Below are 25,622 nucleotides of genomic sequence, written 5' to 3'. Positions count from 1 at the left end.
AGACAGACTCTTAAATTCTTCTACTCAAGGACAGAAATACCAATGGTAGTTGGTATTAGACAGACTCTTAAATTCTTCTACTCAAGGACAGAAATACCAATGGTAGTTAATGGACAATTCTGAGTGTTCTAAGAGAACCAGGCAGAACACTTCTTCACAGCAGCTCATAAAATTTGACTGCACATAACGGCATAGTGTTGTGCTACATATATAGTTAATGACAGACACTTACCAGCCCTACCTAGAGGCTGATCGCTAATTAATCTTCAACTAAATACTAGTACTATTTTGTCATCATGAAAAGCTTGTCAGCTTACACTGTATCACTAAAGTAAAATACTACTATACAAGTACAGCTTTTCTAATAAGTCTTACAAAGAGTAGCTCCTCACAAATGAAGTTCAGATAAAAACATTTAACTTTGGGGAATCAAGTGCTGTGACCTATGTAGATGGACATTTTGGGGACCATGTAGTTGAGACATTAACAGCCTCTTTCTCAAGGCACTTCTTCATCACCAAATGGGCCTTTAGGATTTAAGTAAGACCCTTCCCCCAAACCAAACAAGGACAATAAAACAAAATGAAATAAGCAAAAAGGATTATATAGCACAAGGTCCTTCTCATTTTCTATTCCTAAATAGAAGCAGACTCTTTTCTTGGCCAAGAATTAGGCAACCTTCGAACTCACCATCATAGTAAAACTTGACAGTCTCTGGAAGAGGCTCATATGGTGGAGCAAATACAGGGCCTTTATGTTCCAGGAATTTCCACTTGATTCCTTCAGGGTAGCGCTCTTCTTCCCACCTTTAAACGACAGAGCATAACCTCATTTAGTGATCACCTAATACGGAAATTATCACCTAATAAAAGCCCAAATAACTAATCTGCTCAATTGACTGATGCTCAAGGATAACTTTGGGCCCCGCATTCAAGGCCTGGATCAATATAACCATTATTCTTCACTTTGAAAAAGCCAGCACTCACAACAAATACAGTGAAATACTCAGGTGAACACAGGAAAACACAGTTCAACAGTTCAGTTTTAAGACTGAGTACAAGGGATCCCCACTCAAGGAGCTTGGCAACTGGAGGATATGGAAATGCAAACAGTTGTTTTACCACAGTGGTACACATAGCAGAGGTATTACTTAGCTGTTGATACACAGAAAAAGGCCTCCTGGGAAGGAGGTGGCAGGTGAAGGTAGAGGGAAAAACAACTCTGTAAGAAAGTACATAATACAACAGAAGACTGGGAAATAATAGTTTGGTTGGGGTATACTGAGGTCAAGGTATTTATGGGTTAGCTAGCGCTGTATAGGAGACCCTGACACGTGAATGTAAAGTTTAGTGGAAACAGCTTTTAAAAAACCTTTTTACCAAAAACTAAAAAATAAAGACGAAATAAAAAGCCTTTTTACTTTAAAAATGGTTAGACATACAGAAAAACAAATATAAAAGGAATACCAAATACCCATCACTTACATTCAACAACTGTTAATATTATGCTAAGTTTCCTATCTTCTGCTGAACCAGCAATGTACTTTGCAGATATGACACCTCACCTCTAAATAGTTCAGCAAACATTTCCATAAAAATAAGGCTGTCACAAAACCACAATACTATTATCACATCTAACAAAATTAGCATCTAATACCTAGACCATACTAAAAACTTCCCAATTATATTCAAAATTTTTAAAAAGATTTTATTTGTCAGAGAGAGAGAGAGCAAGCGCATGCACACCTGTGCACAAGCAGGCAGAGTAGCAGGCAGAGGTGGAGAGAAAAGGAGGCTCCCCGCTGAGCAAGGAGCCCGATCCAGGACTCGATCCCAGGACTCTGATCATTACCTGAGCCGAAGGCAGTGGCTTAACTGACTGAGCCACCCAGGGTCCCCAAAATGTGTTTTATAGGCCAGAATACTATTAAGGATCATGCACTGCAACTGGCTGATGTCTCGAAGTCTGTCCTTTTTTGGAATTAGACATAGCTTCTCACCATCACCACCATTTTGTTTGAGACAGTCAGTTGTCTTAACAGATGGAATATTTTAAAACTTCACAGATTTTGGGGGTGTCTGGGTGGCTCAGTGGGTTAAAGCCTCTGCCTTCGGCTCAGGTCATGATCCCAGGGTCCCGGGATCGAGCCCTACATTGGGGTCTCTGCTTAGCACGGAGCCTGCTTCCTCCTCTCTCTCTGCCTGCCTCTCTGCCTAGTTGTGATCGCTGTCTGTCAAATAAATTCTTTAAAAACAAACAAACAAAAAACTTCACAGATTTTAATCTTCACTATTTCTACTTTAAAACTAAAAGCCCTAAAGTTCTACAGAATCCTTATAAAGGCTAATTATGCATATTCTATTACTTCTGATCATCTTTTAACTCCAGCATTTTTTTCTAACTAGAATGTTTTAAACAAAGTTTAGAAACATTAAATAAAAATTATACATATCAAACTGCTATAATAAGAGCATCACTAAAAAAATCAAAGTCAACACAGACGGTCAAGTGATTTTTGACAAGGATCCAAGAGCATTCAATGGAGCAAGGAAATCTCTCCAACAAATGGTGTTGGGAAAACTAGATGAATGAAGAAGAAACTGGCAGAAGAATGAATTTGGCCCCTTACCTTATACTCTCTCTATCAAATAAATAAATAAAAATCTTTAAAAAAAAAAATTAAAAAAAAAAAGAAAAACAAGCACTCAGACATCAAAATGACTCCTCTACAACAGGCTTATGAGTTCAAGGCAGTTATGCATTTGACAGTAAAACAGACTTGAAAAGGGGAAGGTGGAACCAAGGACAGTTTCTCTGGTTTGAGAAGAGGATCAATCCATATCCCATAAATACCTTAGCACTATGACTGACTTTTTATTTGTGAGTCCTGGTCTTTGAACACTTAATTCCTTACATTATAACCTTAACTCCTTACAGCATTTTGCCTTTGCTAAAAGAAACTGAAACCTCTAGTTAAAAGTCACCTAACACCAGCAAGGAATTTCCCAATTTCTAGGTCTTTTTTGTGAAGAACAAACACGGGACTTCTAACAGGTCAGCCCTGATTTAAAAAAAAAGTATATTTAACTCAAGGCAGACCTGAACCTCCCAGCACACCTATAATGGGTAACCCTTAAATACAGGGGGATCTCAGTTAATTAAGTTTTCCCACAGGCCTGAGGATACCAGCACCACTTGTAACATTGTCTCTATGGGGAAAATGTGATACAATAAAGAAACCCAGAGGGGATCTGAACCATTTTCCCTTCTTCACAATTACCAAAGAAGAGATAAAGATCAAAGTTTTGCTGGTTTCTTTTTGGCAACATTAACAAATCTTTAGACTTTGGAGAAAGCAAAAAGTCTGCATGTTTGCCAAACTGATGAAGTATGTCTTTCAGTGGGAGAGCAAGAGGAATAATGAAAAAAAGCTGGTACCTGCTCAGTGGCAGTCACTGAGAACTGGACCACTGATTTCAGAGTACAGCAGGCAGCCTACCATGATGGGAAGAAAGGGCAAGCTATCAGCTAAGAGGCTGATAATTTTTGTTTTCTACTTACAAAAACTTACAGTGTGCCATCAAGCAATGTGCTTAAGGAAAGCACAAAATTTAACAATCAGACTTAAGGACGGCATGCACTGGAGGCTGTAGAAAAACTGCTTACCCGCATACCAATCATCTTTACTTGAAGACTAACCAATCCCACTTAAACCAAAATAAAATAAAAATCAAAGGTTAAGGTCTCTCAGAATTAATGTGTGGCAACACTGATAAGGATTTCAACCACAGAAGCAAAATTAGGTTTTTAGGCCCTTTCAGAGTATTTAATTCCATACAAGGCAAGACCAGGGTAAGAGTGTATCTGCTACAGAATCCAAGGAGAGCCAAGGCTCCAAAGGAAGGGGGAAGACAAGGGAGCTAGTGATGATAAGGGAATCATCTTGTTCATTCAATGAACACTTATTGAGCACCCACAATATAACTCTGACTTATAAAAGACTAATGAATTACTAATCCACCATTCTCGTAACTCCTAACAACCCCTAATTTCCATAATTGTTTCATTTTATCTTAGGGTGGCTAGGTGCCTCAGTCAGTTAAGCATCTTGATTTTGGCTTAAGGTCAGGATCTCAGGGTCATGAGATGGAGCCCCATGACAGGCTCCTTGCTGGGCATGGAACCTGCTTAAGATTCTCACTGTTGGTGGGAATGCAAATTGGTGCAGCCTCTTTGGAGAACAGTGTGGAGATTCCTCAAGAAATTAAAAATAGAGCTTCCCTATGACCCTGCAATTGCACTACTGGGTATTTACCCCAAAGATACAGATGTAGTGAAAAGAAGGGCCATCTGTACCCCAATGTTTATAGCAGCAATGGCCACAGTTGCCCAACTGTGGAAAGAACCAAGATGCCCTTCAACGGACGAATGGATAAGGAAGATGTGGTCCATATACAGTATGGAGTATTATGCCTCCATCAGAAAGGACGAATACCCATATTTTGTAGCAACATGGACGAGACTGGAGGAGATTATGCTGAGTGAAATAAGTCAAGCAGAGAGAGTCAATTATCATATGGTTTCACTTATTTGTGGAGCATAACAAATAGCATGGTGGACATGGGGAGTTAGGAGAAGGGAGTTGGGGGAAATTGGAAGGGGAGGTGAACCATGAGAGACTATGGACTGAAAAACAATCTGAGGGGTTTTTAAGTGGTAGGGAGGTGGGAGCTTGGGGGAACCAGGTGGCAGGTATTAGAGAGGGCACGGATTGCATGGAGCACTGGATGTGGTAAAAAAACAATGAATACTGTTATGCTGAAAATAAATTAAAAAAAAAAAAAGATTCTCTCTCGCCTTCTGGTTTTGCTCTTCCCTTCTTTATTTCTCAAAAAAAGGGGGTCGCCTGGGTGGCTCAGTGGGTTAAATCCTCTGCCTTTGGCTCAGGTCAAGATCCCAGGGTCCTGGGATCAAGCCCTGCATCAGGCTCTCTGCTCAGTAGGGAGACTGCTTCCTCCTCTCTCTCTGCCTGCCTCTCTGCCTACTTGTGATCTGTCAAATAAATAAATAAGATCTTAAAAAAAAAAAAAAAGGTCGGGGGGTATTTCATTTTATCATCAAAAACTGTTTTAGGGGTGCCTGTGTGGCTCAGATGGTTGAGTATGTGACTTCTTGATTTCAGTTTAGGCCACAATCTCAGGGTTGTGAGATCGGGCCTCGTGTCAGGCTCTGCTCAGTGGGGGCCTGCTTGAGATTCTCTCCTTCCCTCGCCCCTGCCTCTCTCTCTACAAATAAAATCTTTTTTTAAAGAAAAATGTTTTTAAAGATTTTTATGTGAGAGAGAGAATAAGGGAGACCATGAGAGAGGAGAAGGTCAGAGGGAAAAGCAGACTCCCTGAGGAGCCAGGAGCCTGATGTGGGACTCTGGGATCATGACCTGAGTCGAAGGCAGCGGCTTAAACAACTGAGCCACCCAGGTACCCTAAAAATTGTTTTTAATAAAGATGAATATTTGGGATGCCTGGGTGGCTCAGTTGATTAAGTGGCTGCCTTCGGCTCAGTCATGATCCCAGCGTCCTGTGATCAAGTCTTGCATAGGGCTCCTTGCTCCACAGGGAGCCTGCTTCTCCCTCTGCCTCTCTTGCCACTCTGCCTGCCTATACTCACTCTGTCTCTGACAAATAAATAAATAAAATCTTAAAAAAATAATAATAAAGGTGAATATCTATCTCTGAAAAACTTTGATCAGTTCCAAATTTAAAAAGGAGAGGGAAAAAAAGAAGAATAAAAAAAAACCACACTTATCCTTTTGTTTCCTGGTTCTGGCTTTGGAAAGGCCCAGAATTCCTTTGCTCTGTGATTTTTCTTTTCCATACTTTCATTTTAACCCCTTATATGTTCACACCAACAATGCCAATTACACAGCTGTGCTGGGCATTTCTGCCACTATAGCTCTGCTGCTCTCAGACACCTCCCTGGTCACACTTATCTCTGCCTTTGCCTTAAGCGTGCTGTGCTAGGGAGATTACTATTCTAAATGATAAGAGCCATAGAGTAAACACATACAAATGGGTCTGGAACACTACATAACAAACTATGAAAAGTGGTTACCTCAAAGCTAAGAAAGGAAAAATGGGAATCAGGGAAAGAAATTATTTTTTTCTAACTTACACATCTCTGGATCATTTGACTCTCTTCAACACAACTACAAATCATGTATAATTGGTAGAGTAGTTAAATCATACAAAGTTTTAAGAAGTACCAGTATTAAAAATACTTAATTTCGGGGCACCTGGGTGGCTCAGTGGGTTAAAGCCTCTGCCTTTGGCTCAGTTCCTGATGGGATCGAGCCCCGCATCGGGCTCTCTGCTCCGCGGGGAGACTGCTTCCCCCTCTCTCTCTGCCTGTCTCTCTGCCTACCTGTGATCTCTGTCAAATAAATGAATAAAATCTTAAAAAAAAAAAAAAAAAAAAAAACTTTCACAATTTGGAATTTCACAATTCCAAACACCAAAATTTGTTAAATAAAAAAATCAAAATTTCCCACCTAAACACACATCTCAAAAGTAATCTGCTATTGCTATTCTCCTCTAGAAAAGACTGAATCTTTACTCCCAGTGAGGCCACCTGTTTTCTCAGACACAATCCTAGACATTCTGATATTCATTAATGTTTCCTAATTAGAGATTCATCATTTTCTTGGAATTTTTCTTTGCCCATATTTTAAGATGTTTACTGATCACTTTTGTAAGACTGTTTCCTTCATTTTAAAAAGAGCTTTTTCACATTAAGAATCTTAGCCCTTTGTAGTGTAAATATTCCCCCCCCTTTTAAATTAATTTTTTATTTTTTAATAAACATATATTTTTATCCCGAGGGGTACAGGTCTGTGAATCGCCAGGTTTACACACTTCACAGCACTCACCAAAGCACATACCCTCCCCAATGTCCATAACCCCACCCCCCTTCGCCCAACCCCCCTCCCCCCAGCAACCCTCAGTTTGTTTTGTGAGATTAAGAGTCACTTATGGTTTGTCCTTTTAATGGCATGAGTTTGTTTGCCATATACAACATTTTAATTTCTTTTTTTTTTATTAACAACATTTTAATTTTGATTTACCAATGTTGTAAACCTTTTCCTTATGGCTCTGGTGGTATGTCCTTCCTCAAGAGATCTTCATTACTCTACAATTTAAAAATATTTATCGAGATTTTCTTGTGGAGGTTTTTGGTTTTTTTTGTTTGTTTGTTTGTTTTTAATGAATAGGTAGTTTCCTGAACATGATTTATAAAATACTCCATCTTTTCCCTATCATTTTAAAAATTGTGTCCCTCCCATTTTATTTTTTTTATTAACATATAATGTATTATTTGCTTCAGGGGTCCAGGTCAATGAATTAGCAGTCTTACACAATTCATAGCACTCACCATAGCACATGCCCTCCCCAATGTCCATAACCCAGCCATCCCGTGCAACCCCAACCCCCCAGCAACCCTCAGTGTGTTTCCTGAGATTAAGAGTCTCTTATGGTTTGTCTCTCTCCCTGGTCCCATCTTGTTTCATTTGCTCCCTCCCTACTCACCTAGACCCCCTGCCCTGCCTCTCAAATTCCTCATACCAGAGCAATTGTATGAAAACTGCCCTTCCCTGAATGACTTATTTCACTTAGCAAAATACCATCTAGTTCCATCCACATCGTTGCAAATGGCAGGAATTTGCAGGCAGGGGTGTGGTTGACGGCTGCATAGTATTCCATCATTCATATATATATATATATATATATATATATATATATATATTGACACAGACACATACACACACACCCCCACATCTTTTTTATCCATTCATCCACTGATGGACATCTAGGTTCTTTCCATAGTTCGGCTACTGTTGTTCCTATCATTTTAAATGCAACTTTCTTCATATGCCAAATCCCTACACACAGTCTACTTTCATAGTTCATTCTGTTCAACAGGGTGGAACCTCGTTTTTAGATTCAATAAGCTGAAAGCTAGTTAGCCTTCTCACTAGGATCTGGAAAACTTATTTCAGAATGTTGATATTTGGAGTTTTTTTTTAAGTACTTCCCTCCTCCTCCAAACATCAGGCTATTAAATTTTAGTAACACTCTTGCTTAATTAGGCTGTGGAATCCGAGAGCTGACATTGTAATCCAGTGCTGCAATGTTACCATTTCCACTTCTGCTCCTCTTCTTTCTTCGGCTTCTTTTTCTTGCTATCTGGTTCAGGAACTTTTTTATCTTTATCTTTATTCTTGGGTTTTTTCAATTTACCATCCTACAAAGAAACATGGTAAGAAAGCACTTAAGTAAGTACCAACCACATTTTAAAAGTAGTTTTGAAGAACCATTAAGAAGTAAAACTGGAATCACAGAATATTAAAACTGGAGTTCTTAAAATCTAATGCTCTCAAATTTGATAGAGTGAAAATTTATTGGTCTCTTTCTCTAGGGCAGTATTTCCCCAAACTCCCTGACAAATGATTACCTGACAAAGTAGTTAAAAACACTCATTTTGCATGGCAAGAGCCTGGGAAATTCTATATTTTTTTTACCCTCAGAGGAATGCTTGGGAAAGCACTGCCACGGAGAGTCATCCCAGTTATTATCCCCACCTGTTTTCAAATTCTACTCATCTTCAAACACCATCTTCAAAATCCTCCTCAAACACCATCCAATAATAGGAATAGGAGATACTGTATTTAAATAATATGTAACTTGAAAGGAAATTCCTGATTGAATCTGAGAGGGGCTGTGGGAGAACACCACCTTATCCCTGGTTGCTTGCATACACAAAGTCAGGAAGCAGTAAACAAGTGTTAAGGGGTTCTAAAATAATAACCAATTCCTATGAAAGGATTTCTCTACAGCTCTTCTTTGAACTATGACCTCACATGAGCTGTCACTGTGGCACAAATATAAACAAATATAATTTGGTAACAACAGGAAATAAGTCTCAAAACACAAACATCCAGACAAAAATGTGCAATTTGACAAGTGGGGTCCTGCTCCACAGGATCTAAACGCTTTAAAAGAATATTTTCCTTTGTCTTATCTATTTAAGATCTTTATTCAACGAGTTTTATATAGCTATGAAAAGCAGTTTTTTTGTGTGTGTGTGTGTGTGTTTTTTTAAAGATTATTTATTTATTTATTTATTTATTTGACAGAGAGAAATCACAAGTAGGCAGAGAGGCAGGCAGAGAGAGAGAGAGGGAAGCAGGCTCCCTGCTGAGCAGAGAGCCCAATGTGGGACTCGATCCCAGGACCCTGAGATCATGACCTGAGCCGAAGGCAGCGGCCCAACCCACTGAGCCACCCAGGCGCCCCTGAAAAGCAGTTTTGAGTCACCTTAAAATCAATTACAGAATGGCAGAGCTTGAAAGACCTTTACAGACCATTTGACTTGACATACCCAGTTATAATCAAGGAAAACTCTGGAATGGAAGTTTGTTCACCTGTTCAAGGTCATATAGTTGCTACTGACCATGATGAGAGCCCAGGTTTACCAGAAAAATCACAGCGTGTCTCATGGGAATGACTGGAATATAAAATCATTCTAGGACTACATGATAGGATAGCAATCAAGATAAACTCCGGATTTTAAAGCAAATGATCTTTGGGACAGAAGGAAGGGAAAGCTACAAACACTAGACATATTTTAAAATAGGGATAGAGAACTACAATATGTAAGTATTTTGGGGAGAAGTACTAGAGGATCATATTAATTCAGATAATGTTTACTATTTTGCCTGAAACACAGCACAGGAAAGGGAACTGATTTTCAGTTAAAGACATTCTCTGAACAGCTTCTGAACAGGCATACAGATGGTCCCATCAGGAAACTACTGGCTACACTTTATGTTTTCAAGCCTCAAAATGGGATAATCAGTCACTGAGAAACTTCAGAACAATTCCCAGAAATGAAAAAAACCACAACCAGTGAATGAGGTTTTAGGACTGTTCGTGCCATCTGGGGTCCCAGCCATAAGAAGACTGTGTATTAATTCTAAGTCTTTCAACCTGCATTTTTTTCCCCCTGCAGGGAGAAGGCTACTGAAAAGATTAAAAAAAAAAAAAAGTCAAGTGGTTTTTTTGTTTGTTTTTTAAGATTTTATTTATTTATTTGAGAGAGAGAGACACTGAGAGGGAACATGAACGAGGAGATGGTCAGAGGGAGAAGCAGACTCCCCATGGAGCTGGGAGCCTGATGCGGGACTCAATCCTGGGACGCCGGGATCATGACCTGAGCCGAAGGCAGTCATCCAACCAACTGAGCCACTCAGGCATCCCTCAAGTGTCCTTTTTTCCAAATGGTTTAAAATAGTTATTACTAACTCCTTCCAAATTCACAGAAAGGTTATTATTCAACAACTCAACGAAGGCCTAAAGGCAATATAGAAAGCATGGAAGGCTAAAGTTTTACACTTCTTCACCAACTAGTCTATACTGATCATCTACATAAAAGTGCAGTGACTGCCATAATCCCTCAACATTTGACTCTTCACTCCTTGAGTTGGTGCTCAGAAACCTGACAGACAAAAGCAGACCTGTTGTTAGAAAAACCACAGTTCTCTAAACCTAGCACCTGATCATCTCTCTATGGCTCATCTACTCATTAATATTTTTTTTAAGATTTTATTTATTTAATAGAGTGAGAAAGCACAAGCAGGGGGAATAGCAGAGAGAAAAGGAGAAGCAGGCTCCCTGCTGAGCAGGGAGGCCAACATGGGGCTTGATCGCAGGACCCTGGGGTCATAACCTGAGCTGAAGGCAGACACTCAACTGACTGTGCCACCCAGGGACCCCTTTGTTAATATTCTTAATGTGATTTCATTAAAGGCGCTTCTTAATTCCTGCTTTAAAGAATCAGCAAAGTCACACCGGAGACAGACTAACATGGTGGTTAGTGCACTGGTTCTGGAAACAGAGTGCATGGGATCAAATCCTTACTTAACTACTGAGTAGCTGTGTGACTTCGGGCAAATGATCTCAGCCTCTATACCTCAGAGAATCGATAGTAGCAATATTTACCTCATAATGTCTATTGTAAAGATTAAATTGAAATGCTTCATATAAAGCATTAATAGTGTTTGGCTCATTGTAAGCATCTATTACATTTTATTTTTATTTTTATTATCATTCTTACTACTACAATAGATTACACTCTTAAAACTCACTGCTCCCCTACTATCACTATCTTTACTGCTCATACTTCCATAAGCAACTGACTTAATACTTGTGAATCCATTCTGCCCATGACTGCGGCTAACCACAAATGCAGTGTAAGAGCTAAGAACTCACTCAACCCCTTCTCTTAGGAGAGTGTAAGATTAAGACTCCTGTGAACTTCTGACATCCCTCTCTTGAATTACTTGCTAACAACTCTTTAGTACAAGAAACAAGAAGTGTCAAAAGGAACCATATTAAAGTATTTTTAAATTGGCCACAAGCCTAAGTAATTAAGTTGAGCTGAGATTTTAAGGAAGGTGATAAGGCCGGAGAAAGAGGGAGGAAGACCATGTGTGTTCCAGACAGGGAACAGCATGTGCTCCATCAAGCTCTGAAGCACAAAAGAATCTAGTGTGGAAAAGAAACAAAGGAGGCCAGTGTGGCTGGAACCAGCTAAATTAGAGAAGAGGCAAAAAAGATGAAAGCAGGCACCAGATGCAGGGGTCAGATAGGGAGGAGCTGTGGTAAAGAGCTTGGGTTTCATCATATGTGCAAGGGGCACCCAATTAAAGGCCTGTAAACACACAAAGTTACCCCGAGTAAGTGATGCGCAAGGTTAGGTATGAGAGTGCTAAAAAACAATCTTAAGGAAAACTCTTTGAGATCGAAAGCCTAAGTATGATTTGTTAACACTCCCTCTGCATGGATGAAGATAGTGCAGTTTCTCCAAAAACATCAGCTGGCAGCAGCACTACGGGCAGACACCTTGAAAGGCTAAGAGAGATCTTAAAACTCACAGTACCACGGCCACCATTACACATATATGAGTTTTTCTCAGTGTTTCCTCTACCACAGACCAATACATTCCCTAAAATTCATCTGCATTCAAAAGTTGTTTTATGAAAAACTCCCTACTCCAAACCCAAGCCTCCAAGGGCCACAGTTTCTTTTACTAACCTCTTCTTCCTCCAGTTTTCGTTTCTTCTCCTTCTTGATATCTTCTGTTTTAATTTTCTTAGGTTTATAATCAGCACTACAAAGGGGAACATGAATATGCAATTAACACAACTTTGACATGGTAGTTCTCACCAACAGCATTAGGACCTCTAAACTCCTCTTGGAGGCTTTCAATGCAGGTGTAACTATTCTTAGCTGGACATTCTACAGTCAGAACAGTAATGAAGAAAGAAGGCCTGACCAAGGACCAACAGTTACAGTCCTACACAGAACAAAACAATTTATACTACACATAGGCCTGAAAGAGAAGGGAGTGAAGGGCTACCTATGGAAACAGACACCAAATGCCCAGGGCAACAATGGCTACCACAAGGCAGTATCTGGCTGGAAAGGAGAGGAAAGAAATACTATATACATTCTAAATGAATACAAATGAGTTCACCAAGTATTTCTCTCCTCCCTTTCTGTCCACTTTGTACCACAAATCCTCTGTAGATTCCTGAAGCATAATAAGCTATAAAAGACTGAACATAAGGAATGGAACTTAACCTCACGGAATCTAAGAAAGAGGTACACATAAGCCTCAAATAACTGTTTTAAGAGCAATTTTATTAACTATACACTGAAACATCACTTAGAATTCACTGACAGGTACAGATCCTAGGGAAAATTGCTTTAACAGTGAAAAATTATCTGTGGCAGGAAATAATAAATTAAGGGCAACTTAAGTAATTTAAATATTCCTTATCAATTCTGTATTATTTGAAATTCATATACTAAACAAGCATTACCTTTTTAATATGAAAAAATAATAAAAATATGTATTTTCCATAGATACATTACTTATTTGCTTAGCAAATCCTGCATCTCATAATTCAAAGATAAATATCAAAGATAAATAAGTTGCCCAGTCCAAATTCTAAATGACTAAAGTCAATTAATAGTTTTTCTGTGACTGGAGAGACCTATATCACATTTCTCCTTTAAACAAATGCTTTTTGTTTTCAAAAAATAAAGAATAAAAAAATACTCACTCATCCTCTTCTCGAGGTCTCTTTAATGGCTTTATATCCTCTTTAGGAGGAGCAAAATAGCCATCATCTTCAGGTTCATCTTTAATTCGTGGTGGACTAAAGAAAAAAAAAAAACTAGTAAGTCTGAGAATGTCTACATTATGTTAAATAATCAGTAGGAACAAATCACCTCGATGAGAAGTAGCTAATGTAAGGATTAACAACATGAATTTGTATATGTTGTAAAGGTTTCCTGTAAGCACTTGTTTTCACTTAGTATCTCACTACAACCCTGTGACGCAGGTAGCACTGTCCTCACTTTACAGATGAACAGGCAATATCAAGTTCTGGGATCAGAATCTAAGTCAGTATTCTTTTCTATTGCATCTTAGCTGCCTTTGCCAGCATGACCCAAACAACAACAGGAACAAACTTAAATTGTTCCCTCACCTTGCAGGACAGATCTACTATGTATCCAAATCCTGCAATGATCCAAACTGGTTATTCTAGTACTCCAAAAGCTGAATATAGCTTTTACAGGAAGGGAATAAAAATTTATTTCCCAAACTTGAACCTTAAAGTTCCAATGAAAACTAATCTTAGTTATATGGGAAAATAACTAAGCTGACATTACAACAAAAGAAGGGCATGTGCTAAATGAGAGAAGAGGCTGTGAATAAACTAAAGCCATTCCAAACCAAATTCTAGTCATTGTTCAACTTCCTCCCTTGGTTTACTTACTTTATACACGGAAGAGTGCCTTGTTCTACTTTTGTTAAGACTTTTTGCCTTCTGAATGTAAAAAGATGATTCTGTTAGACAACTATTTTGAACCAGAAAGAGGAAGGAACAATTTGGGGGAGGGAGGAGGACAAAAACAAAAACCCATGGCGCCGGCAATCACCACAGCCTTGAGATGTTCCCTGGCCCAACACATCTAGGCAGAACCTCTCACTGTTGATGGCCAGAAGAAGCATATATGAAGCTAAATAACTCAGTACAGAGACCACCACCCAACAAACCATCCACCTCTAAGGGGTCCCAGGGAGAAACATCCAGATTTAGCTGCCAGGGTCAAGATATTCGTGGGGTTTCAATGCTACCACCCTGCAAACTCCCCAAGCATACTGGATCCCTCCGCTTGACAGAATCTGAATATTTAAAGAGATTAGCTTTTCTTCCTTATTTCTGCACATTCCTCAAATGCCAATCTCTATAGCTGCTTCCCCTCACCATGGAAATCACTAACATAGTCAAGAGTCATTTCCGAATGCTTTGCACCAGAAGGAAAGAAAACTGCTACTGACCCAACCAGTTAAGTAAACGCTAGATCTTAGTACTGTCATGGGTGAAGTTAACAATATGTGGGAAGGGTTACTAGGCCTGAAGCAAGAACTTCTAAAACAATTTATCAGAAAACTGTGCTCCACCCAGTAAAGCATCTGGATGGTCTACAAAGACAAACATGCAAGCTAGCAAGCAGTCCAGCAAGGTGAACACAGAGGCCATGGCCTGGAAAACGGTGTTCCTGATCTTCTAACATGGGAAGTATGAAACTGAATCCTGGACTACACACCAAGTCCAGAGAGTCTAGTCACACCTTAGTGTTAGTTTATAAAAGTCCTAGGTGGTCTTTTGGCAGAAAATAGCCACCCTGTAATCACTTTATCTAAGAAATCAGAACACCTAGGATAGTTTTCAGCTCTAATGCTTCTTGAATTGTATTATTCCACATTCCTAGAACAGTTACAAAACGTGCCTGAAGAGGGCACCTACTTCTCCCAGTCAAGGGACTCCGAGTAGATGGCAGAATTTTCAATAATGTTCCCAGATGAAACTGAAAGGTCAGAGTTTCAAGGAAGAAAAACCTCCCAACACTTTGTTCTAGTCAATATGCAAACCCTTCCAACAACTCCTAGAAAAATCCATTCTGTCATTCAATGGAGCAAGTAAGAATATATGACCATAAACTTATTTTTAAAGCTGGATTTTTTTTTTTTTTAAGGTAGTTGAGGCAGATGAGGAAAACAATCGAAATGGCAAAAATAGTACAGAAAAACCAACCTCAGATTGTATGCATTTTCCTCTTCTTGAAAAGAGATAATATATTTCTACTCAACTCTACATCTATCCTTAAAATGTAGACCAAGTAGGCATAGTTCTATAAACTAGAGATGAGCCTTAGAATACCGCAGTCCACTTCCTTTCGCAGGGAATATATTCCCAAGACCTCCAGTGGAGGTCTGAAACTATGGTAAGTACTAAACCCTATATATACACACCACAATTACTCCTATACATACATGCTTACGGTAAAGTTTAATTTACAAATTAGGCACAGCAAGAGATTAATAATAAAAACAAAACAATAATAATACACTATAATAAAATGTATGAGAACATGATCTCTTTCTTAAAGTATCTTATTATACTGTACTAATCCTCCTTCTTGTGATGATATATAATAAATGCCTATGTCATAAGATGAAGTGAGGTGAATGACACAGGCAATGTGGCATAGCATTAGGGTACTAATGGCCTTCTGACAATGTCAGAATGAGGATCACCTACTTCCTGGCCGTGGCTGACCATTGCTAAATAAAACCAAAGAAAGCAAAACTGTGGATTAAGGTCGGGGGCAGAGGGCAGATGGGAGGAGGACTACTGTATTCCTAACGAGGAATTCAGAGTAGGGTTTTCAGGAAACTCCATAATTACTACTGACTGAATATGATGTTTCCTTTGGGGAGATATAAATGTTCTGAAATTAAGATAGTGGGGTAGGGAGAGGTTGTACGACCTTGTGAATCCACTAAAAACCAATAAACTGTATAGTTTTAAAGGGTGAAATTTCGGGTATGTACATTGTATCTGAATTTTTAGAAATTTCTTTCTGTTAATCTCCCCCACTCAAAACAGCCTTCTGGAAAATGGGGTCAATTTCACTAAATGACACTTCAGAGAACTCAAATTAGCTTACAACAAGTCCTCTCACTGTCAATCTCCTTGGAAACCTAGAGGTGGCCAGGTCAGTACATTTTAGGTAGGTTCAGACAACACTACAACATGAGGAGCTGGCCAAGAGAGCAGCCAAGGTACCAGAAAAGTCTTACCTAGAGAAGCCATTTTCTTTCTCCTTTTTTATTTTTGCATCCCCAGAGGCTCTAACCTGAAAATAATAGTAACTGATTAGTACCTTGAAGAGACTAAATTTGAAAAAGCCTCTTTCTTATTTGAGAACATTTGGCCTCAATTCTTCAAGCATCTTGGATTGCAGACTCACTCTTATTATTAGCAAAACTGAACAGGTAAAGCAAAGGTCTTGACATTTTCCTAAGACTGGTTTTTTTTATAGTTCAGGGTGAATTACCCAATTTCCTGAGAAATGTTTCCCCTCAAAATGGCAGCTTTTTAACTTTTAAATGATGGCGGGTACCCCTTCCTCAATAAATATACTCTCTCTCAAGGATTTGTTCTTGGCAGTGCAGAGAAAATAAAAAACAGAACAAAACAAAATGCAACAGTCTGTTTCCTGCCTTCTCTGATTTAGGCAAAGTAAATTCACATTCCCCCTCCTTTTCCAGACACACTTGGTCTTTCAAAAATCTTCAGACATACAAAAGGATACACACACATATGTATGCACACATGCACACACACAAATATGGTATCTCTAGAATTAAAAAAAAATAGTATAGTAGCTGCCTCCAGAAAGAGAAAGATAAAGGACAATGAGCAAGGGGGTGAAAGAAAGGTGTAATTTTCTTTTCTTTTCTTTTTTTAACTTACAACCCTGAGATGAAGACCTGCGCTGAGATCAAGAGTCAGATGCTTAACTGAGCCACCCAGGTGCCCTAAGGAAGGTGTCATTTTCATTACATTCCCTATTTCATATTGCCTGAATTTACCAAGTACCAAAGTTACTTTTTTCCAAACAGAAACTAAAATAAAAAATTTTTTTATTTTTATTTGTTTTTTACTTAAATTAAAAAAAAATTTTTTTAAGTTTTTATTGGGGCGCCTGGGTGGCTCAGTTGGTTAAGCCTCTGCCTTCGGCTCAGATCAGGATCTCAGACTCCTGGGATCGAGCCCTGCATCGGGCTCTCTGCTCAGGAGGGAGCCTGTCCCCACCCCACCCCCACGCCTACCTCTCTACCTACTTATGATCGCTCGCTCTCTGTCAAATAAATAAAAATAAAATCTTTAAAAAAAAATTTTTTTTTTTAATTTATGTAAGCAATCTCCACATCCAACAGGGGGCTCAAACGCATGACCCTAGATCAAGAATCACACAGGCCTGGGACGCCTGGGTGGCTCAGTCAGTTAAGCTGCTGCCTTCGGCTCGGGTCATGATCTCAGGGTCCTGGGATCGAGTCCCGTATCAGACTCCTTGCTCAGTGCCGAGCCTGCTTCTCTCTCTGCCTCTGCCTGTCACTTTGCCTGCTTGTGCTCTCTGTCTCTGACAAATAAATAAAATCTTAAAAAAAAAAAAAAAAAATCACACAGGTTCTTCGGACTGTGCCAGCCAGGTGCCCCAAAACAATTTTTTTTTTTAAAGTCTATACACCATAACCCTTATTTGCAGCCAGATGAGCCTAGAAATTCTGAGAAGCTTATGCTAGTTATGCTAGAACCAAAAGCCACAAAAGCAATCACTGCTTTCACTCAGGAAGGACCATATTCAACAGAAGACAACATGGCACTAGACCTTCTCCCAAACCCAGAATTTTCCCCGTGAAAGAACACAGGCATTTCCAGAAACCCTAGATTTTTAATTTATCCATTTGCCATTTAAAGTAAGATAATAATGTGGATTGATCTGGTCCTGTGAAATTCAGTGGTAAAGGGCTTTGGTTTTTGTTGTTTAAGACTGAGACTGATGCTTAAGCTTCCTGACAAGATACTTTTCACTCAAAGGCCGTGGGATCTTACTGTGCAGTGAAGGTACTTTCATTACCTGCTTTTAAAGATAAAGAAAACAAAAAGTACAACACCCATCTCTTCCTTCCCCACTGGAAAATTCTGTACCTTTTCCTCCTTTCGTTTTTCCTTGTCTCTGTCTTTGTGTTTGTCTTTATGCTTTTCTGAACTTCCATCTTTGTGTTTGGTTTTCTCCTTCTCTTTGTGTTTCTTTTCAGAATCTTTATGTTCACTGTAAAAAAAAAAAAAAGAAAAAAAGGAAAGAAAGAAAAGAAAAGAAAAAAAAAGACACACAGAGTTAGCCCAGAGTAGGGACCACAAGGGTTTATTTCACAAGATCAACTCACAAGATAGCCTGAGATAACATGAAACCATGGAAACTTATGATGCCTTAAATAAACAGTCCTGACAGAAAGTTCAAGTAGACACTCTTGGCAACTGGACTTTCTCTTGTTTGATGTTTTTATTTTTTTGAAGGAGCAAAGGAACCAAATAGAGAAATGTAGTCATTCTAAACATACCAGGACTTTTTTTTTTAAGTCACTAAGAATGTACAGCAAGCCTGCTGTTTCTACATTCTACAGGCAAAAACTACGACAGATGAGTGCTCCAAACTGAGCATTCAAATCTGATATGAGAAGGTAAAAACAATTCACCAAAAAAAAGAAAAAAGAAGAAAGAAAAGAAAAGCATTTGGTGGCTCTGTGCAGTGAACAGCCCCAAAACACAGTAGATGCTTCCTGTTAGCTTTAAGTAGAAAAGGCTAGTCACTTCTTGATGGGGCTTAAAAACCCTGCTTGGTCCTTCCTTCACAGTAAGAAAAGATCTAGCTAGAAACAAAGACATGTCCTCCTGCACTAAACATTTAAAAGCCTCTCTTCTAAAGGGGTTTGTGGACATACTGGTAAGCACCGTAAAGACACTGCTCCTCTGGAGAAGGACATAGAGAGCAAGAGCCATTGAAAGGGTTTATACCCTAGGATCTTGCTCCTGGAAATTTCTCTTTGGAAAATAACATTATAAATGATGTTCGACGTTTTCCATAACAAAAAACAAGTAAGAACAAACCAATGAAAACCAAGAAAGAAGATACAACTGTGGTAAGGAACAAAAGGGGGAACGTGTGATGTATCAAATTACACAGGCTTCCACTGAATTTTGTGAGCCCTATGAATATAGACAATGTTTATGGCCACACATGGAGAATAGGAATATCTAAAGGGACTGCAACTATATAAAAACACTGCATGAGGCAATAAGCAACACTTACAAACTATGGTTTAGGGTGGCAGAACACTGGAGGACTGTATTCTTCTGTGCACTGGGCAGGCAGTTTAGGAACCCTGTTTACTGCGCCAACTGATATAATCCAGAAGTTAACAAAAGGGACTTGAATTCAAGTACTATGAACTGGGGAGCTCACCCCAGACGCAAGACAGCTGGCAGCAACCCCAGCTGACAGAGACAGTCATATAGTAAGCATTGGTTCCTGCCTTTCCCGCCACCAGAGACTGCCACTTCCCATCTGTCACATTTAGCCTTCAGCCCAGAAAAAGTAGGTATTACCAGCAATGAGCTCATAAGACTATGTCTATCCCACGGAGTTTGTTCTAAAGAGATTTCGCCAGAACACTTGGGTACACCGAAGGCCAAAAAGGGAGAATAAAATGATGGCAACCAGTTAGGTGAGAGCCATAGAACCTAGATCAGAAAAGCATCTTGTGACACACATCTTTACACGCAAAGAGCCTCAACTCAAGATCGGCATTTGGGTAATAAATAACCAGAAGCAGGAAGACATCCCTTCGAATGGGCTAACAATAATGTATAATGATGTATAATAATAATAACATATGTGAAAACACCAAGCACAATGCTTTCTTATTAAAGTGGGAGTTTTTCTTACTTTTTGTGTGGGGAGGTGTGTATCCATAAGTACTGTGGATATAATTGTTCCAAATTGTGTAGATGAACATGAATTCCTCTTACAATTAATGTTTAAAAAGCTCTAAAACTACAGTGCTTGTATAATGGAATAGGAAACTCACACACTTTGCTGGTAATAGGATTTCATACATGTAAGCTATGATCTCCTATATGTAAACTCCTGAAGAATCCATTACAATCTTGGCAACTTAGCTGTTTCACCAGCCATTCTGAAGCTGGAGAACTTAATGAGAACTGGAAGTAGAGTGCTAACAAGCTGGGAGCCATTTTTGTACAAAGTACAGGATTTTTTGGTAAAACATTGCATTTCGGGAAAAACGGACTATAAGAACACACACAATGGAGAGTGACATCATAACTGTGCTGAGATCAAGAAGCCTGGTGGGAAAATTGGTGACCATGTTGCCTCCATGTACACTGGAACTAGGTGTAGCCCTCATGAATTCAAAGTCTGTTCATGGAGAAACTTGTTGCTTCACTGCGTGGCACAACTAAATAACAACCTGATGACAGCAACACAAAGGGAGGAGTACATAAACAAGAGAAAGTGGTCATTGTTTTCTTTCCATCTGACAAGTTCCTGGATCTTCCTAAACCTGTAGTCCTGTTTCTTCTAGTCCCCCTGTCCTCCTTGCTTGGAGCTTTCACATATTATTCCATTCAATCCTCACAACATTCCTGTGAGGAAGACTTTATTCTCCTCTTAGATTGATTTAGAAACAGTGGTTCAGGGGCGCCTGGGTGGCTCAGTGGGTTAGGTCCTCTGCCTCAGGTCATGATCTCAGGGTCCTGGGATTGGGCCCCGCATTGGACTCTCTGCTCGGCGGGGGGCGTGCTTCGGTGGGGGGGCCTGCTTCCCCCACCCCCACGCCTGCCTCTCTGCCTACTTGTGATCTGTCTGTCAAATAAATAAATAAAATATTTTTAAAAATTAAAAAAAAAAAAAAGAAAGAAAGAAACTGTGGTTCAAGGTCTAATTCAAAGTTATAATGTTAGAAAGGCTAGTTGAGATTTGGATTTAACTTGGTATTTCCACCGCTAAGTTCAGAGTACTTTCTGCTAAATCAGTATCATCACATGTCCGTGAAATTGATACCTACCACTTAAAGAAGATTGGTTTTAGAGACAAATGCATGGCCAGTGTGAGACTTGATATATAAGGTCAAAACTTTATTTTACCATCTAGAAACTTTCTAGGACAGAGATCTCGGATATCTGAAGTGATAAAATCTTTGGGATAGCTGCTCCTTATTTTGTCCTCCCATGAAACTATACATAGTTGATTCAGGAATCTGAGTTTAGGAATGCTCGCTCTTCCTCTATGTTCTACCTTCCCCCACTCTCTTTCTCAATGAAAGCAATTCCTAGGGACAATTCGTAGAAAGAACATTAGTCTGCTTCACTAGCAACTGGCTTTCTGGCCTTCCAGGGCACCCACCTGTTAAGTGTATACACAGCTCTCCAGTTCACAGTTTGCTGTTCATTATCACATGGAACAGAGATCGGGAGAAGTCAGCAAATGACAAACCTATCAGACGGTACCCAGGCCACCCCCAGGAAAATGCAAAAAGTCAATGATACTTTCTCTGCCTACTAACCAGAGAGAAATCTATTCAGGAAATTCAAAGTTCCTGCTAGAGTAGTAACCTTTTTATAGGTCATAATTAATCAAAGACCAGAATGAGATGGAACTATAAACGTGTCTTTCCAAAGGAAACCACTCTCCTCTATTCCTAACTGTTTAGATATAAGAGAGCAGGTATGAATTTCTATATACCAAGTGAGCTCAGACAATTCAAGACTGAGGACATCTTGTGGTACAAGGCATCCCATTATAGACTTAAAAATTTGGGTTTATGGAGTCCTGAACATGGTACTAACAGGTCTACTTGTCAAATGTGATCCTGTCCCTGCCTCCAGAAACAGATCACAGAGTACTGCGAGTCCTACCGCCTCATCCATAATTCCCATTGCGGCAGGAGGGCTGGCAAAGAGCAAGAACCAGTATCATTTTTTCCTAGGAAATCTACCTGAAGTAACAAACGCATTTGGGGGACAAAGTTCTGTGATAGCGAAGCATGTCTAAGGCTGTGCACCACTGGAAGGTTAGAAGCAGGATTTGGCCAGTGGTAGAAAATAAAGCCAAGGAGAAGAATCAATGAAACAAGATGGGATTGGGAGGGAGACAAACCATAAGTGACTCTTTTTTTTTTTTTTTAATATTTTATTTATTTATTTGACAGTGAGAGATCACAAGTAGGCAGAGAGGTGGGCAGAGAGAGAGGAAGGGAAGCAGGCTACCGGCTGAGCAGAAAGCCCAATGTGGGGCTCGATCCCAGGACCCTGAGATCATGACCTGAACCGAAGGCAGCGGCCCAACCCACTGAGCCACCCAGGCGCCCCCATAAGTGACTCTTAATCTCACAAAATAAACTGAGGGTTGCTGGGGGGAGGGGGGTTGGGAGAAAGGGGGTGGGGTTATGGACATTGGGGAGGGTATATGCTTTGGTGAGTGCTGTGAAGTGTGTAAACCTGGCGATTCACAGACCTGTACCCCTGGGGATAAAAATATATGTTTATAAAAAATAAAAAATTAAAAAAAAAAAAGGAAAAGAAAAGAAAGCCAACCCGGGATCAGTTAGATTGACTAATCCTCATTCAGGATTTCCTAACATGTATCTCTTTTTCCAAAGAGATAGGCTTAAAACTAGTTTTGACTTTCATGGTGGCTTGAAGAACACCTTATCTTTTCCACTGATAATGAGTTGACAGAAGGTCTGACCAATGTAGAAGAGGAGTTCGCATGTTGACTGTTTTAAGAGATGTTACTCTTTTCCTTATATTGATCCTGCTACTTTTCCATACATAATAGACACAATATGTCAAAGTCATAAACAAAGCTTCAGTACAACTGAAGGCTACAATAGCCAGTTCAGAGGCAGTGCACAGATCACTGAAGCATGCACTAGAAAAACTTCAGTGGGGCGACAGGGGACAATAAACCAAAAGAAAGGCTATTACTGACCACAGTAAGAAACCCAAATATCTGAAGAAAAAAATACATTTTGGGGTGCCTGGGTGGCTCAGTTAGTTAAGCATCTGCCTTCAGCTCAGGTTATGATCTCAGAGTCCTGGGATCAAGCCCAGCATCACACTCCCTGGGCTCTGCAGGGAATTGGCTTCTCCCTCTCCCCTCCTCCACTCTCTCACTCATGCTCAAATAAAATCTTAAAAGAAAAAAAGAAAAAAGAAGAAATACATTTTAAGAATGAGTGTAGTCTGGGGTACAGTGAAGGTCAAAATACACATAGTAGCTAGCATTCCTAGAACCTCTGTAATGGTCACATTTTTGGATGAAATATGAATTTCACTGGTAGAACTCGGGGAGAGAAAACACCAATTATTGGCCAGGTTCAGAAGCTGACTCCTTGGCTCAGGACTCATGTCTCTCTGGGAATAAGATCCACCACACTAGCAAAACCTGGACAAGCAAAAGTCAATGCCAAAGAGAACAAATGGGAAGATTCAAAGCCACATTTTCAGAGTGTTCATGCTTGTCTTATGTTTCAATTAGCTAAATTCCACTAAGGAAAAATGTAACCTACACTATTTTTAAAATGACAGGTTTAGTGAAACCTCTGGTCTTTGACTTCTGCTGAGGTTGAGCCAACCAAGAAGACTGATCAGGGTTCCTGTAAAACACTGAGACAGAGGTGTAGAAGTAGGGAAATAGCAGTAGGAAGCTAGGAGGAAAAAGTATTTTCCCGTTGGCCCAGGAAGGCACCTGCTACCCCTCTAGGGGAACAACAACATATCTGTGTCTCATTCTGGGAAACTAGGATTTTGGCTATGGGAAACTATTTAAATCTATTTAAGAAAACAAAAAAAAGTCTGTCCTCTATCACCAATAAAAATATTTAACAGATATTTGAAGAGGATAAGGGGCCACACACTCTTCTAAACAGTTTAAATCACCATGACAAAACTCTGAGGTTAAGTATTAGTACTCAATTTTACAGATGTGGAAACTGAAACAGAAAGGTTAAGTAACTCATCCAAGAAAACACCTCTAATGAGAGGTAATAAGGATTTAAACTCAGGCAACCCAGTTCCAGAATCATGCACTTGACCATTCTGTTACATGACTTCTCAACAAAACAAAAAAGAAACACTGCCAGAGAGATAGGATATTGCTTCCTATCTTCTGAGAAAAAGACTTAGCCACTAACTGCTAAGAGAATAAATACGTCCTGCTACAGGCCCACTCTTAAGGGCAGCAGAGCACAGCGGGGTGCAAACCCATGGAATCATAGGGAATTCCTATGAAGAGCCTCAAGAGCTTCCAGGCTATGGAGGGAGGAGATATTCACAGCCCTTTCAAGGAAACCAGGCAGTTACGGCTTAAGTAACATTTGCTAAATTAAAAATTCTAGGTAAATTCCAAAGTTGTCTCTGGAAAGCAGCGGTCAGTTCCTGAAAGGCTCTAAGAAATGAAGGTTTCCTAATGCACATCATCAATTACAAGTTACTAAACAAAATCATAAGAATTATGAAAACTTTGAGTGAAATGGAATTTTAGAAATTATGTATAGACCCCTCATGCATTTGGTGGCTAAGTCCTCTATCTCCCTTTCTCAATTATTTTTTTTTAAAGATTATTTATTTATTTATTTGACAGGCAGAGATTACAAGTAGGCAGAGAGGCAGGCAGAGAGAGAGGAGGAAGCAGGCTCCCTACTGAGCAGAGAGCCCGACGTGGGGCTCAATCCCAGGACCCTGGGATCATGACCTGAGCCGAAGGCAGAGGCTTTAACCTACTGAGCCACCCAGGCACCCCTCAATTATTTTTTAAAAAATTTTATTTATCTGAGAGAAAGAGAGTGAGAGAGAGCATGAGAGAAGAGAAGGTCTGAGGGAGAAGCAGACTCCCTGCAGAGCTGGGAGCCCGATGTGGGACTCGATCCCGGGACTCCAGGATCATAATCTGACCCGAAGGCAGTGGCTTAAGAGGGAGCCATCTAGGCGCCCTCCCTTTCTCAATTATTATTATTTTTTTTAAGATTTTATTTATTTGACAGAGAGAGAGAAATCACAAGTAGGCAGAGAGGCAGGCAGAGAGAGATAGGGAGGAAGCAGGCTCCCTGCGGAGCAGAGAGCCCGACATGGGGCTCGATCCCAGGATCCTGGGATCATGACCCGAGCCGAAGGCAGAGGCTTTAACCCACTGAGCCACCCAGGTGCCCCTCTCAATAATTTTCAATGGCTTCTTGCTCCCTTCAGATTTAAGTCCCAACTTGGTGAAACAACACTTAATATTTGCCTCAAGCTGCTTTTTTGGGCCCCATTTTCTATCCCACTTTCTGTTAACCCGGGTTCCACCTAACTGGATTCTTCCAAGAACAAAGTACATTACGGAGTGTCCATGTTTTTGTAATGGTTTCCCACTGTCTGGATGCCATCTTTCTAGCCATTACCTTCCCTTGTCAAGATCTTTTTAAAACAGATATATACATTCTTTGAGAGGGAGAGATCACAAGTAGGCAGAGAGGCAGGCAGAGAGAGGGGGAAAGCAGACTTACCACTGAGCAGAGAG

General features: G+C 39.9%; 1 protein-coding gene across 1 annotated transcript in view; it reads right to left on the bottom strand.

The window, feature by feature from the left end:
- Positions 1-25,622, bottom strand: part of TOP1 (DNA topoisomerase I) — a 97,312-nt gene that overhangs the window by 30,464 nt on the left and 41,226 nt on the right. The window contains exons 4-9 of the mRNA XM_059407000.1: positions 18,191-18,314; positions 16,276-16,331; positions 13,184-13,279; positions 12,150-12,225; positions 8,192-8,298; positions 691-806 (exon numbers count right to left, since the gene is read on the bottom strand). Coding sequence (XP_059262983.1) covers positions 691-806; positions 8,192-8,298; positions 12,150-12,225; positions 13,184-13,279; positions 16,276-16,331; positions 18,191-18,314 — 575 coding nt within the window. The remainder of the gene's footprint in view (positions 1-690; positions 807-8,191; positions 8,299-12,149; positions 12,226-13,183; positions 13,280-16,275; positions 16,332-18,190; positions 18,315-25,622) is intronic.

Source organism: Mustela nigripes, chromosome 7 (genome assembly GCF_022355385.1).
Source record: "Mustela nigripes isolate SB6536 chromosome 7, MUSNIG.SB6536, whole genome shotgun sequence".
Classification (NCBI taxonomy): Eukaryota; Metazoa; Chordata; class Mammalia; order Carnivora; family Mustelidae; genus Mustela; species Mustela nigripes.
The sequence above is the reverse complement of the archived record's forward strand: the minus strand, read 5'-3'. Positions and strand labels throughout refer to the sequence as shown.